General features: G+C 36.1%; 2 protein-coding genes across 3 annotated transcripts; both read right to left on the bottom strand.

Annotated features, from left to right (window-relative positions):
* Positions 1–1,314: 1,314 nt before the first annotated feature.
* Positions 1,315–5,717, bottom strand: LOC113561374 (ras-related protein rab7). 2 transcript variants are annotated; one of them, XM_026971143.1, is made up of 5 exons: positions 5,591–5,717; positions 4,072–4,257; positions 3,767–3,985; positions 3,461–3,598; positions 1,315–3,372 (listed from the first exon to the last, which is right to left on the bottom strand). In XM_026971143.1, the coding sequence occupies exons 2-5, from the start codon at positions 4,249–4,251 to the stop codon at positions 3,286–3,288; spliced, it is 624 nt and encodes a 207-aa protein (XP_026826944.1). In that variant the 5' UTR covers positions 4,252–4,257; positions 5,591–5,717; the 3' UTR covers positions 1,315–3,285. The 2 variants fall into 2 exon arrangements, with proteins under 2 accessions (XP_026826944.1, XP_026826945.1); XM_026971144.1 differs by lacking the exon at positions 5,591–5,717 and adding an exon at positions 5,304–5,439.
* Positions 5,718–8,750: 3,033 nt separating this feature from the next.
* LOC113561373 lies at positions 8,751–11,020 on the bottom strand. Its single transcript, XM_026971145.1, has 2 exons — positions 10,939–11,020; positions 8,751–10,612 (listed from the first exon to the last, which is right to left on the bottom strand). Exons 1-2 carry the CDS (start codon positions 11,003–11,005, stop codon positions 10,272–10,274), a joined length of 408 nt encoding a protein of 135 aa, XP_026826946.1. The 5' UTR covers positions 11,006–11,020; the 3' UTR covers positions 8,751–10,271.
* Between the last annotated feature and the right edge of the window lie 2,085 nt (positions 11,021–13,105).

A 13,105-nucleotide genomic window follows, 5' to 3' on the forward strand; every position in this document is an offset into this window, starting at 1 on the left:
TTAAACCGTATTCATGCAATTGCAACGAAGTGCATCATTTCAAATCAGTACATATATACAGCAGATAATGGTAAAAATCAAGTTATTATATCATTATTGAAAGACTGATTTTTCGTGAATATATAAAATTAAGTGTTCATTTAAAACATAATAATAGCAATAATTTGCAGCGTTACAGGTGCGATAGCAGCGATCAGGGAGCAATAGTAAGTGATAGTGGTAATTAGCAATAACAGCAACAATAGCAGCAACAGTAATGACATAACAATAGTATTATTTATAATTATATTTATCATTAACATACTTTTCGATAGAATTATACATATCATTAATTATAATCGCCATGGTCATGATTATCTTCACTTATATACATGTGCATATATGTATATATGCGTAGATCTATCAAAGCACACTTGCAGAGGATGTTTTATTATCGTCATCGTCGTCATCAACACACTCACGCGCGTGCGTGCACACACAGTACAGTGTCCCAGAAGTCGCGCATATCTCTCGACATCTAATTAAATATCAGAACATATATATTATATATATATATGTCTCGATTACGCCTCGATTTCAAGTTCATCACTCGTCGCATATTTAAAGAGATTTTAGTCTGCCCAGATCTAAATTGAGGGTTTGCGTTTTGGATAATTCCTTAATATATAAATTTGACACAGCTAGAAAAATTGTATTCCTCGCAATTCTTCTTCATAATCTTGACAATTCTCAAGCCTCTTATACATTATTATTACAATACCTAGGCAATGGTGCACGATTTTTGGGACACGCATATATTACGCATGCTAAATATTTGTCTTTTGTAAGAACTTTATGTACACGCAGGGTCCGGAAATGGCGAGTCTGTAATCGAGCTCGATTACTTTCCAATGGAAACATTTCGACATTTAAATACATCTTATCAATTTGGGCATGTGAAAACTTATCAATAATTGTGCACGAGATTGGTGTGAAGTACATGTTGATTACAGAAACGATATCAAATCAGTTTGCTCGCTAATGATCATATAATTGTCAAACATAGAAAAGTTGAAAGAAAGGAAGAATTGTATATCTGCTAATAATTAGCAAGAATTTAAATTTCGCAAATTATAATTTGAAGGATAATTGTAATCCATGTGGAATTTGAGATTACAATGGCGATTTATAATTAATTATAATAGACTATGGTTTTCACGGTACCGCGGTGCATAATGCTATGGTGCTATCTTGCTTGCTATTGGAAAAAAGAGTGCTTACCTTGCTTTTCTCCCTTTAGGAAATCAAATCGTAAAACACATCTAACACGTCTCATATAACGGATGTACAATTATTTTTACTACAAAATTCTGAGATACAGCATTACGTAAATATTTCTCGCATCTGCATGAAACTATATGTAAAAGCTCGCTTTTCTTCTTTCAACAAAATAAATATCGCACGCCGTTAGAATTAATTACTGTTCTAATAAAGAGGCTGTATAGATATCTATAGGTAGAATTAAAATATTACAAGAATTAAAATGCTCTTATTGATATGGCTATCAGGATATAAAGATTCGCTATTACAATGTTAAATAGTTCTAAATGGATTATATGTATATGTTGTTGTCTTATTTACAAAATATAATCTGCATAGAATTGTTCGATAGACCATACAATTGACGATTGATTCTTCGCGCACTAGGATCCCACTTATCTTGTGTACAGTAAAAAATTTAAGAAACTGATGTGTGTGTGTGTGTGTGTGTGCATGCATGTATGTATGTGTGTGCATCGCGGTACGAGAGGAATCTCATTTTAGCAAAAGAATACGATAAAACTTTTGTGGAAGTGATTAGCAATCTCAAAATAATGCTTTACTGTAAAAAATATTATAAGCAATACGATCATGCGATGGCAAATTCTTCTAAGTTACGAGTTGAAAGGGATTTCCTTCCCTTTCCTTTTAAGTCGAGATAGCTGTACATCCTTAAAAACGATGTAGTATAATTATTGGATCGACCGGAAAGTTCGTGTCAATTTTTTGAGCAAAATTTAAATGCAAAGGTTGTGCGAAGGTTCGTGTGGATCTTTCTCAATAAAATTCAAACGCAAAACTTTATATTAATTCTCGATAAAAAAGTTTTGCATTTAAATTTTGTTAAAAAAAATTCGCACGGACCTTCCGGCCGATCCAATATTTATTGTATGAACAAAATAACAAATTTGGCATTAATATATGCGCGCAACAAATGTGTCTAAATCTTTATATAATATAATAATTTTACACTTCAGTAACAATCAAAGATTCTGAATAGAGGAAAAGGTTGAAGGATCTCTGTATCCATGTAATCTCGAACTCGTTAGAATGGCTTACGAGACATGTAAAGTGTCTTAGTAACTTTATTATATAACTTCATCTTATTTTCGTTCTATTCTCATACGAATGATTTTAATGACAGCAAATATATTCGGTCTCCGTCTAAGAATAATAAGCTATGTACTAGTGCTTTTCTCTGTAAATGCAATTGTACTTAACAAATTATGAGCAAATTCTTTTATTATAATTTACTAACAGTACCGTTAAAACCGCGTTCCCGAGCCACGTATTTATTTCATGCATTAACGATGATCTCTACATCATTCGAAAGCCTTGTTGTACATTATTGTACGGTGTAAAGTAAACGACGATGACAAATCATCAAGATTGGGATAAAAAAGATATAATTCACAATGTGTTTCGCCAATATTATATGTTTTACCCGATAAGAGAGCATTACAATACTTAAAAACGAGATGCAAATCCTTGACTTGAAAAATAACAAAGTTAAAGGATTCATTATGTAACAAGCCAAGTCCAGTGGGAGCACATCATTTTAAAATTGCGACATTTCAGGTCAGGAAGTCGGATAAATACGTCTTACCCTCACACGTTTACAAAAAGAAAAACAATTATATGTGTGTGTGTATATATATATGTATGTATATATAATATATATATATATATGTATCGATAATTTGTACACATTCCTTTACGTATGATATATAACTCGTTACCTCGTCATTGTGCACTAATGACTTTCAACGAAACTATTTCAAGAATATTGAAACATTTTGCAGATAAAGATCGTATGATAACACATTGAGATAAAGAAATATACTCGTGACTTCCTGCACACATAAAGCTCATCGCAATAGATATTTTTTTTTTCTGCGTCCGGTTTACGCGCAGGTGTGACGTGTGATGTACAATCTGACCTGTGCATGCTTATTAGTCATCGTGAAATTATCATAGTGCCAGAACCTAGCAAGCACATGAATCACCTCTGCCGTTGTTTCTTTGGTCATTGGTTAATTTGATTTGATCCGGGAATTCATTGTAAAGTTCAACCTACGGTTCGCAAGGTACGTAAGTGAAATTGAAAATCAGATTTGGATATGTGCGAATGATTTTCCCGAGTGCTTTAACGTATACTTACTTCACTTTCTTGAGCTAAAGCATTCTTAGCTATCGTTTGGAAAGCTTGTTCAACATTAATAGCTTCTTTTGCACTAGTTTCAAAATATGGAATATTGTTTTTCGATTGACACCATTGTTGTGCTCTCTTGGACGACACCTAGAACAAAATGTGAAAAATGTGAAAAGAATTCATGGAATCCGTTTATAAGATAAACAAAGGTAATAGATTCTAAACTCTCTCTCTCTCTCTCACACACACAAAATTAATATAAAATACACAATTATTTATTTATTATGTGTGCGTATGCAAAACTGTTTTACTTACTGCTCTTGATTCAAGATCTACTTTATTTCCGAGCACGACAAATGGAAAATTGTCCGGGTCTCGAGGTGAAGCTTGAATTAAAAATTCATCCCTCCATGAATCTAACGATTTGAAGCTAGTCGGGGCAGATACATCAAATACCAGCACGCAGCAGTCCGCGCCTCTGTAAAATGCCACTCCTAACGACTGAAACCTTTCCTGTCCAGCTGTGTCCCAGATCTGATGCAAAAATGTATATTCTTTCTTTTAGAGAAGCCATCGACAACAGTGCGATCACATTATTAAACCAGACATATTTATATTACCTGCATAGTAACTATTCTATCCTCTACCATCACTTCCTTAGTCAAAAAGTCTGCCCCTATTGTCGCTTTATACTGATTGCTAAACTTCTTATTGACGTACTGATTCATCAAAGAAGTTTTCCCAACGCCTGAATCTCCAAGGATAATGACTTTCAGCAACACTTTCTTGCGGGATGCCATTTTTTACTGAGAAAGCATAGAACGATGTCAACAATTAATTTTTTTTAACAGCTTACGTACGCAAAAGCAGGGATAAACAGCAAATATCATTGCATAATTTAAGGATAGGGACAAATGTGAGATTAACCTAAGTATGTCACATCCTAATTTATTATCAGGCTATAGGATGACTAATCAGAATTTCAAGTCACATGTGATTTCTGATTATTCATTTATGAAACAATTTATAAAGAAAAATCATGTAAAAATATTATTTAACAGTTTTAAATCTGTTTTTTTTTGTGATGGGTTGTATCTTTAAAGATTAATAAATGATTCCACATAAACAAATGCTTTACAGATATGCAATCAGAATTAATGTGATAAGAGGGCAAATAAGTACCTGATGAACTATTGATGTTTATGCTAAAAAAACACATATGCTATATATGTGGCCACATTATAATAATAGGTACACTTTTAATAATCTTATTGTGTGTTTAATCTATTAATATAATTTCAAAATTAACTAACACAAACAAACTGGAGTTTTGTCTTATTTAATTTGTAATTATATATATCTAAGTATTGCTAATCTGTAAGATTGAAATAATTATCATTTTTATTATTGTGTTTGCTTATATCCTCTTTCTCACACACACACATACACTGTATATATATTGTGTGCAGGACCTGTGCACATGTATGTGCGCGCATATATGCATACACGCATTGTACATGATCTTTTCGCTAATTTTGTCGTCGATAGAATTTTTTACCAATAATGAAAAAAAAAACTGTCAAACTCAAAAAAATTCGAAACTCGACCCGCGTATTTACGCGACGCATCCTAAATACTGTACGAGCTGCTATGTTATTGTACGAAAAAAAATATGATTCCGTATCTCCCTCGTACGAATGATTAATCGCATGAATCATTTAACGTTAACGAGAAAAGTACCGCCAGATAACAATGACGTTTGTACCACGCACTCATAGAAAGGAAAAAAAAAAGAATAAACGGACATCTATCTCTCTTCGACGCTATTAGAGCGAAACTTCCTGGTACTCACCGTTGAACAACACTACGGGATATTCGCACTGATGTTGCAACGGTATAATATATGACGAAGTGGCTGAACAACGCGACGCGGATTACGAACGAAACGCGCCGCGTATGCGGACGGAATCCGTTTAACTGCGCGTTGCTCGGGACCTGTCACGCGCGAGCGAGATATCCCCGTCTCGAATCAGCGTATCAATCGCGCGACGATCGCCAGGTAAAATACGCGATGTACGCGAACGCGCGACTCGCGTCGTCCGGCGTGCAACGGGAACGTCAAACACCACGTGCAATTACCTGAAACTTGGAAAACACGACGTGAAACTCCTCCGCTCCAGTACTTTACACAAAGAAAATGGCGTGTTATGAAATCACGAGTATGACAACGATGTCGTCACCTGTTCTTCGCTTACTTTTATCGACCGAGTGCAATCGAGTGCATCACTCGCGCATCGTACATCAGAGGTCGACAGAACTATCGATATCTCGCAACAGCAAGGTACGTTTGCATGAACGCCGAAGGATAATGTTACGTGCAAATTAATTCGGTGCTTTTGTTGCACACAGAAATTGTACTAACAAGTAACACTACCCAAGTGTCACACGCCGATTTTGATAAGCTTTGAATATGTTGTTGTCTAGGTCAAAATATGAGATACATATTTTTTTATATCGGCCCGTTTTGCCATTAAGGGGGTGAAACACCCTCTTGAAAAAAATCGGGTTTTATATTTCTTAGCGAATACCGTCGAAACAATAAAACATATAAGAAAAAGTTTCAAGTAAAAGTTTTATGGATTCTAATGTACTTTATAACAGTGCAATCAGATTTTTCGAAAATGTCATATTTTTCAAAATTCCTTTCCCCCTCCACAATTTTTGAAAATTTTAAAATTTATCTTTCAGCAAAACTTCAAGCATATTTAACGACAATTCAACCATATATGATAAGGTCATATTCTGAAAACGCATTTTTCAAAAATAAGCTAAAAGTACCTCTATATCGCTACATACGCGCCCCGTCCGTATTCTCGTATTTAATACGCTAGTTACTCCTGGCAACAGTTTTTTCGCACAGAGATAACAATGAAGTCGGGGGATTACTTTTAATTAACAAAATAAGTCAGGTTCTCGCCCTCTGCCGGACCCAGAAATGGTCAACGTAGAGCTGACAAGAAAATTTTACTTTTTTTATTTTTATCAATATTTCTAAATTTGTTTGTTTTTTTCTCTATAATTGCATATATACTAACATTTCTTATGAATCTGATTGCACTGTTATAAAGTACATTAGAATCCATAAAACTTTTACTTGAAACTTTTTCTTATATGTTTTATTGTTTCGACGGTATTCGCTAAGAAATATAAAACCCGATTTTTTTCAAGAGGGTGTTTCACCCCCTTAATGGCAAAACGGGCCGATATAAAAAAATATGTATCTCATATTTTGACCTAGACAACAACATATTCAAAGCTTATCAAAATCGGCGTGTGACACTTGGGTAGTGTTACTTGTAAGTTCTTTTCCGACAAATTATTCAAACATCGAAACGACTACATAACCAAGTAGGTATAAATATTGAACACTGCTATGTTTATTATATATCTTTGTGACATTTTCAATATTTCTGCTATTATTCGAGTTTTAGCTAAGAGAAATAATTACCCAGTAAGCAAAATGTGTGCAATCTGCCAGCAGATTGGCAACAGATTACTGCAGAAGTTGATAGCAAATTGGCATCCGTTACGTCCGCATTAGGATAGTGATCCGCCAGCAGAGCCTGCTAACAGACTCTGACGGCAGATTGGCGGCGGAAACCGAGCAGGATCTGTTAACATCTGACGGCAGATTGACGGCAGAAACCGAACAGAATCTGCAGCTTTTGGCCATTCATATTCACGATATATTAAAGCATGTGTTTACTTTTAACACACTATAAATTGTTAAAAGAACGCATTTGTTTGTTTGTTAAATTAAAGTACATTTGGCTCGATGTGTCTTTCTGACAGTTCGTTGCATAATCTCTCTCTTATTGTTAATTTATTCTAATCTCAAGTCCGAATTTTGCTTTCGAACTTCAGATTGCTCGTGGCGTGCGCGAACTACATGGACGTTGTCCATGGGAGCCTCCGTGCCGCAAGTGCAAAAATTTTCAGAAAAATTAATATTATCGTGCCAACGCGCGTGTATTAACTTATATAACTGTTAGGCTAAATCTTAACATCGAGTAAGAACTCGACGCGTGCACCGCATAGCGGTGCGGAGCGAAACACATATTCATAGCCGTGTAAATTTGAATACTGTCAAAAGCTGCAGATCCTGTTCGGTTTCTGCTGCCAATCTGCCGTTAGATTCCGCGCGCGCAGATCTTGCTCGGTTTCTGCTGCCAATCTGCCGTTAGATTCCGCGTGCGCAAATCTTGCTCGGTTTCTGTCGACAATCCGACTTCGAGCCATGTTTGCAGATTCTGCTCGGTTTCTGCCGCCAATCCGTTCTTAGATCTTGTGAGCAAGCTCCGTTACATTTCTCGCACCAATTTGTCGAATTAATCGTTAACAACAACTTCTGTATCAAATTTGTTGTCTTTTGGCTGGCAATAGTTGATAGCGGATAGTTGGCATCATCTGCTTTCGGCAGACTTGGCTATCTGGGTAGATACTCTCTTGATTACATAAATATTGTGATATAAATATACATACATATATAATGAATATAAATCTCTTACTAATCACATTGACATTTCGTGGATGATTGCGAAATGGAATATGTATATTTAATAGTGGGATATCCCGCATGCATAAAAGTATTACGTAAAAATGTTATATATAGTTTTTTGTAATTCAGATAGCGATTAATTGTTTAATCCATATAAAGTAATATATATAAAGTATCGTAAATATTATATAAAATGTTTCCTAAATTCGAAATTCAAAACGAGAGCGATAGCACAAGCGATAGCTGAGAGAAAGTAGGTCTCGCGGTTATTTGGGCAGACCAAAAATCTTGGTTATTCGTCGCCTACTTTTACGGTATTAGTCATCATACTTACGTTTTCTCAAAGCACCGTTGCATAAAAAATTCGAAATTGGTTCTCCGAATAGTGAGACGAACGTCTGCAGGATCACGGAGTGAAAGTAAAAAAATCATAGGAAGCGATCCATATATCCGGTTCACAAACTTTATTACCGATATGTTTTATAAGGATAGAATTACTATTCACGTATTTTCGAACATTTTTAAAAATCATATTATTCATCGGTCATTGTAATAAAAAATTACGGTGAAATTTTTTGACATAAAATACAAAATTAATTTTTATAAATTGTTGAATTATTTACATGATCAATTTTGGTTCTAATCAAATAATTTCTATAATAAAATTTTATAAAAATAATTTCTAGTTTGAAAACAGTCGCCAGAAAAACGTGACAAATGGAAAAAAATGCGCAATGTAGATCGAATTAAATACGTATTAATTTAATCACATATAATTACAATCACATGTATTTACGACATATATGCCAAACTTTGTTTTGAAGATTTCTTATTGTGCATTGAGGAAGGCTTGATATGACTTGGATAGATAGAGTATCATTACTATAATTAAATGTTATTGTAGAATACATAAAGGTACCGATTAAATATAGAAAATATAATAAAAAGTATCTGTGTGTCATTGACCACTCTTGCAATTGGGCTTTTGATACAAAATAATACAGGAAATAGCAAACATTGAGATACCTTGAATATAATAACTTGAACACAACCTTTTTTATTTAATGAGTTCGATTTTACAAAGATCAAATCTGCACTCAATTCCTTTAATAAATTATCATTTACATCACAGAGTGCTTCTTTTTTCACGATATATTTTTTATATTTTAGATCAAATTCTTTTTCTTAGATAATTCTTAAACTAACATTAAATTATATATGTGCGCGTGTGTGTGTACGATATATATTTAAAAAAGTCGCTTTTCTATTTCTCTCCTAATTCTTTGCTCTTCTATTTTAGAAATCTTCGTTGTTAACGTTCAGAACTGCGAATAATTGTGTATGTATAAAATACAAGAAAAGCTAATATGTGCGTTCTGTAAATAGAAAATATACAATAAAATTATGAGAAAATAAATCTAAAAGGAAATGAGTGCATCAGATCATATTTTATCTTTTATATTCATAGTATGCGAAGGCGTGGTCTGAATTTATATCCAATTTAAATTGAATTATGCATGGATTCAAATTATAATGGTTGAACAGTAAGCGATACTATGGTATGGCCTCGTCGCGATCTCGGCGTAAACGTTGCATAATTATGTTGATTCATAATCAATTAGCAATTACAGAAAACTGGATATGAAAAGATCTGTGATTGTACCTAGCGCAACGCAGCAATTAATGTGATAAAAACAATCTTTTCTGTTTTAATTTCATCATAAAAGAACTTGCGATATAAATTCAAAATATTGTAAAATCGCATGCACTTAACACATGAATAACGGGGATTTTGAAGTCGCGCGACCATACGGTTTCGTCTCAAGATGCTTTAAATTTTTAATGTATTCAATTAGCATTACACAGTAATTTACCCTTCTTCAGGAGATTAGAGCATTAAAGTAACTAATTTTTCTGTTACACTCAGAAGCTTGTAATGTACAAGTTTTAACAACTCACTATTTGGTCTCAATGTATCTTATATGTATTTATATATAAATTATATATTATGCATACATCTCTCTTAAGCGCGCTTATGTATCTCGTTACGCTAGGTGTCTTCTAGGTGAAGTCTTTCCATTGAGAATGCCAAGTTTAGAATCCTCAAACGTACGCTCACTGCACGATTCTTGTTCTTTACGATCGCTTGTTTGCCGATGTGCAATTTTTGTCAATATTACACGAGGGATCCAGATCCGATTAATTTTGTCGAGGCTACACCGCAACCTTCTGCCTGAAGGTAAACTGCTGTTGCTCGTCGGCTTAGGCCGTTGGTGCCGCTGCCGCCGGTTCTCCTTTCGCGGCATCCTCGGTCGGCGTTGGCAAAGTCGGGATTTCCGGATATTCTAGCTTAGCGCCGTCCTCGCACTCGAAGATCGGACAGCAATCGGGGAAGCTCGCGGTCTTGTTGGTCTTGTCGGAGAGTTTGCACTTGGGATTGGCTTTGGGTAAGGGGCCGCAATCCTCTACCAATTCAAACAGGCGGCCGGAATTGTCGTCGGCGGGCACGCAAGTGGAACGGCCGCAGAACGGCGCCAACTGCCACGATTTCGTCGGCTCGATGGTCGCACACTTGGTCGATGCGAAGCACATCCCGGGGAAATCTGCAGCATGTTAAATGACATTACTCCGATTAGGGTGGCTTCTGCATAGGTTCGATAGGAAGAAAAGCCAGCGAAAAGCCAGGAGAAAATTTTAAATGCAGCTGAATATTTATCTACTCACTACTGATTCTTTCAATTGACTATTCTTTTTTTTATTTTTAATGGCAAACGTTTGGCTCTGCTTTCAGTAATCTATTGTAATGGATCGATCATTCTTTTTCTTTTATTTTTACTTTATGGCAAATTTCTTTTAGTTTTTGGCAAACATGTGGTTTTGCTTTCAGTGATCCATCGCGATGGATTCGTTACAAGAATTCGTGGATTACTTTCACGAAAGTTGCGCTCGATTTTCACCGAGGATGACGCACACGGATGCGGGAGTAAAAAAGCCATCCTGCTCGCGCGCGATGAAATGCGATGACTGCACTTCCTTAATAACGCGCTCGTTCACTCGCTCGTGAGCGTGTGTATTATCTCGTTACCTCGTCACGCGTGAGAAGTGTCGTTACTTTCTAGTGTATCCTATCTGAGCGATGCTAATGCTTCTCGCCGCAGTACATTGTAACATTATTCGTTAATTGGCAGCTTGGTAACGAGATGAATAAGAGATAAAACAAATTGGTGAATAAAATAAGTTGGTGTGTGAAGGAACAAACACGAGAAAGAATTTTTCCTTGTTATACTGCGTATCTTGATGAACGACGGAATTGATGATGACACGAACACATCAATTGCCCGAAAATATTTTACTTAAAACGCCTTATAAATCGTGACACTTGTTTCAACGTCTACTCTTTAAATTACCAATTTACAATTTTGTTTTCTTAATTTGCGAAAATTTCTCGCAACCAGACACGTGAGAAATATGCGAATAGAATTTTATTATATTTGTATTTGTCTTTACTTTAAATAACTCAACATATGTACATGCATACGCTAGATCAGGCGACCTATTTTTGCATCATTCTGTATCTGCAGCAGACTAATGATTACAGTCACAAATTTCACTTCCTCGCCGCAGTACTATGCGCGATAGCGACAAGCGCAACGGATGACGGCATTACGGGGCTAAGCTTGATCATAATCGGTCGTGGCCTCGGTGTGCCCATTTACGACCATGACAACGATAGTGACGATGACAACGATGACGACGACGACGGTGACGATAAGACGACGAGGATGATGAAGACAGGGAGCACCATTGATCGTCGTCGTCGTCGTCGGCGGCGGCGGCGGTGATGACTGTGCTAGAAACTTCAAGGAGAAACACTTTCACTGTCATACACCGAGTCGTTCGTTTGCAGACATTTTTGCGCAACGCAATTGACGACGACAAACGTTACAATGGGCGTTAACGTGTATCGGGTTGGGCTAACAGGCTCTCGGTTACATCAACCCTTCGCCGATGACTCACGACATTCGCGAAATCATTTAACTCTATAAGTCGAAGGAATCGCGAACGGAAAAAACGTCCTCGCGCGACGCGTTTTAAGAATTCTGACGACACGTTTTGAAACATCCCGCTCGATTAAGCAGCGTCGATTTAAGCAGAACTAAATTTATTTATTTATTTAAGCGGAAATAAATTATGGGAAATACACTTAAAAAATAATAAAATAATAAGAATTTTGTTAAGCTAATTTGCTTAATAATTGATTAATTTTTCGATTTCGATGCATATCGAGGCAGAACGAATGAAAGACTCGAGCAAGTTCATAATAATAAAATAGCATGGAAAAGAAAGTTACTTTAATTAGTGAAATACAATTATTTTTACTCATGATTCATGGTATATTGTCATTTCTTGTTCGTTTCGCAGCTGCGAGCGCGATATCTGCAAAACAAACGAGAACTGGCACAGGGATTATGCGCCTCACGGAGATGCCGGAATGTCTGGCCGTAGCTGATCCAACTATGTCTCTGGTGAGCGTGTTATTTGTGAAATTTAAATAATGACGTGTTCGTTACCGTTTTTTCAATGCCACCGGCACACCGATCGGCTCCGACGTGATCAGCGTTTACGGCAATGCTAACACTTATTGCGGTTTGTCCGTTCCACCGGTCGGCGTAAAGTAGCAAACAAGGACACTTCAAGCGAAAAAGAGTTACTACCCAGTAAGCAAAATGTGTGCAACCTGCCAGCAGATTGGCAACAGATTGCTGCAGAAGTTGATAGCAAATTGGCATCCGTTATGTCCGCATTAGGATAGTGATCCGCCAGCAGAGCCTGCTAACAGACTCTGACGGCAGATTGGCGGCGGAAACCGAGCAGGATCTGTTAACATCTGACGGCAGATTGACGGTAGAAACCGAACAGAATCTGCAGCTTTTGGCCATTCATATTCACGATATATTAAGGGGGGAGCCTGCTTTAGAACGTTGAAAATAAGGTATAATTTTACGAATTTTTTGGAGAAACTATACAGCGGATCATTATAAAACTTTGATGCATTTATTAGTACATGTTTAAAGATAAAAAAAATTATTTTTTTA

Source organism: Ooceraea biroi, chromosome 7 (genome assembly GCF_003672135.1).
Source record: "Ooceraea biroi isolate clonal line C1 chromosome 7, Obir_v5.4, whole genome shotgun sequence".
NCBI lineage: Eukaryota > Metazoa > Arthropoda > Insecta > Hymenoptera > Formicidae > Ooceraea > Ooceraea biroi.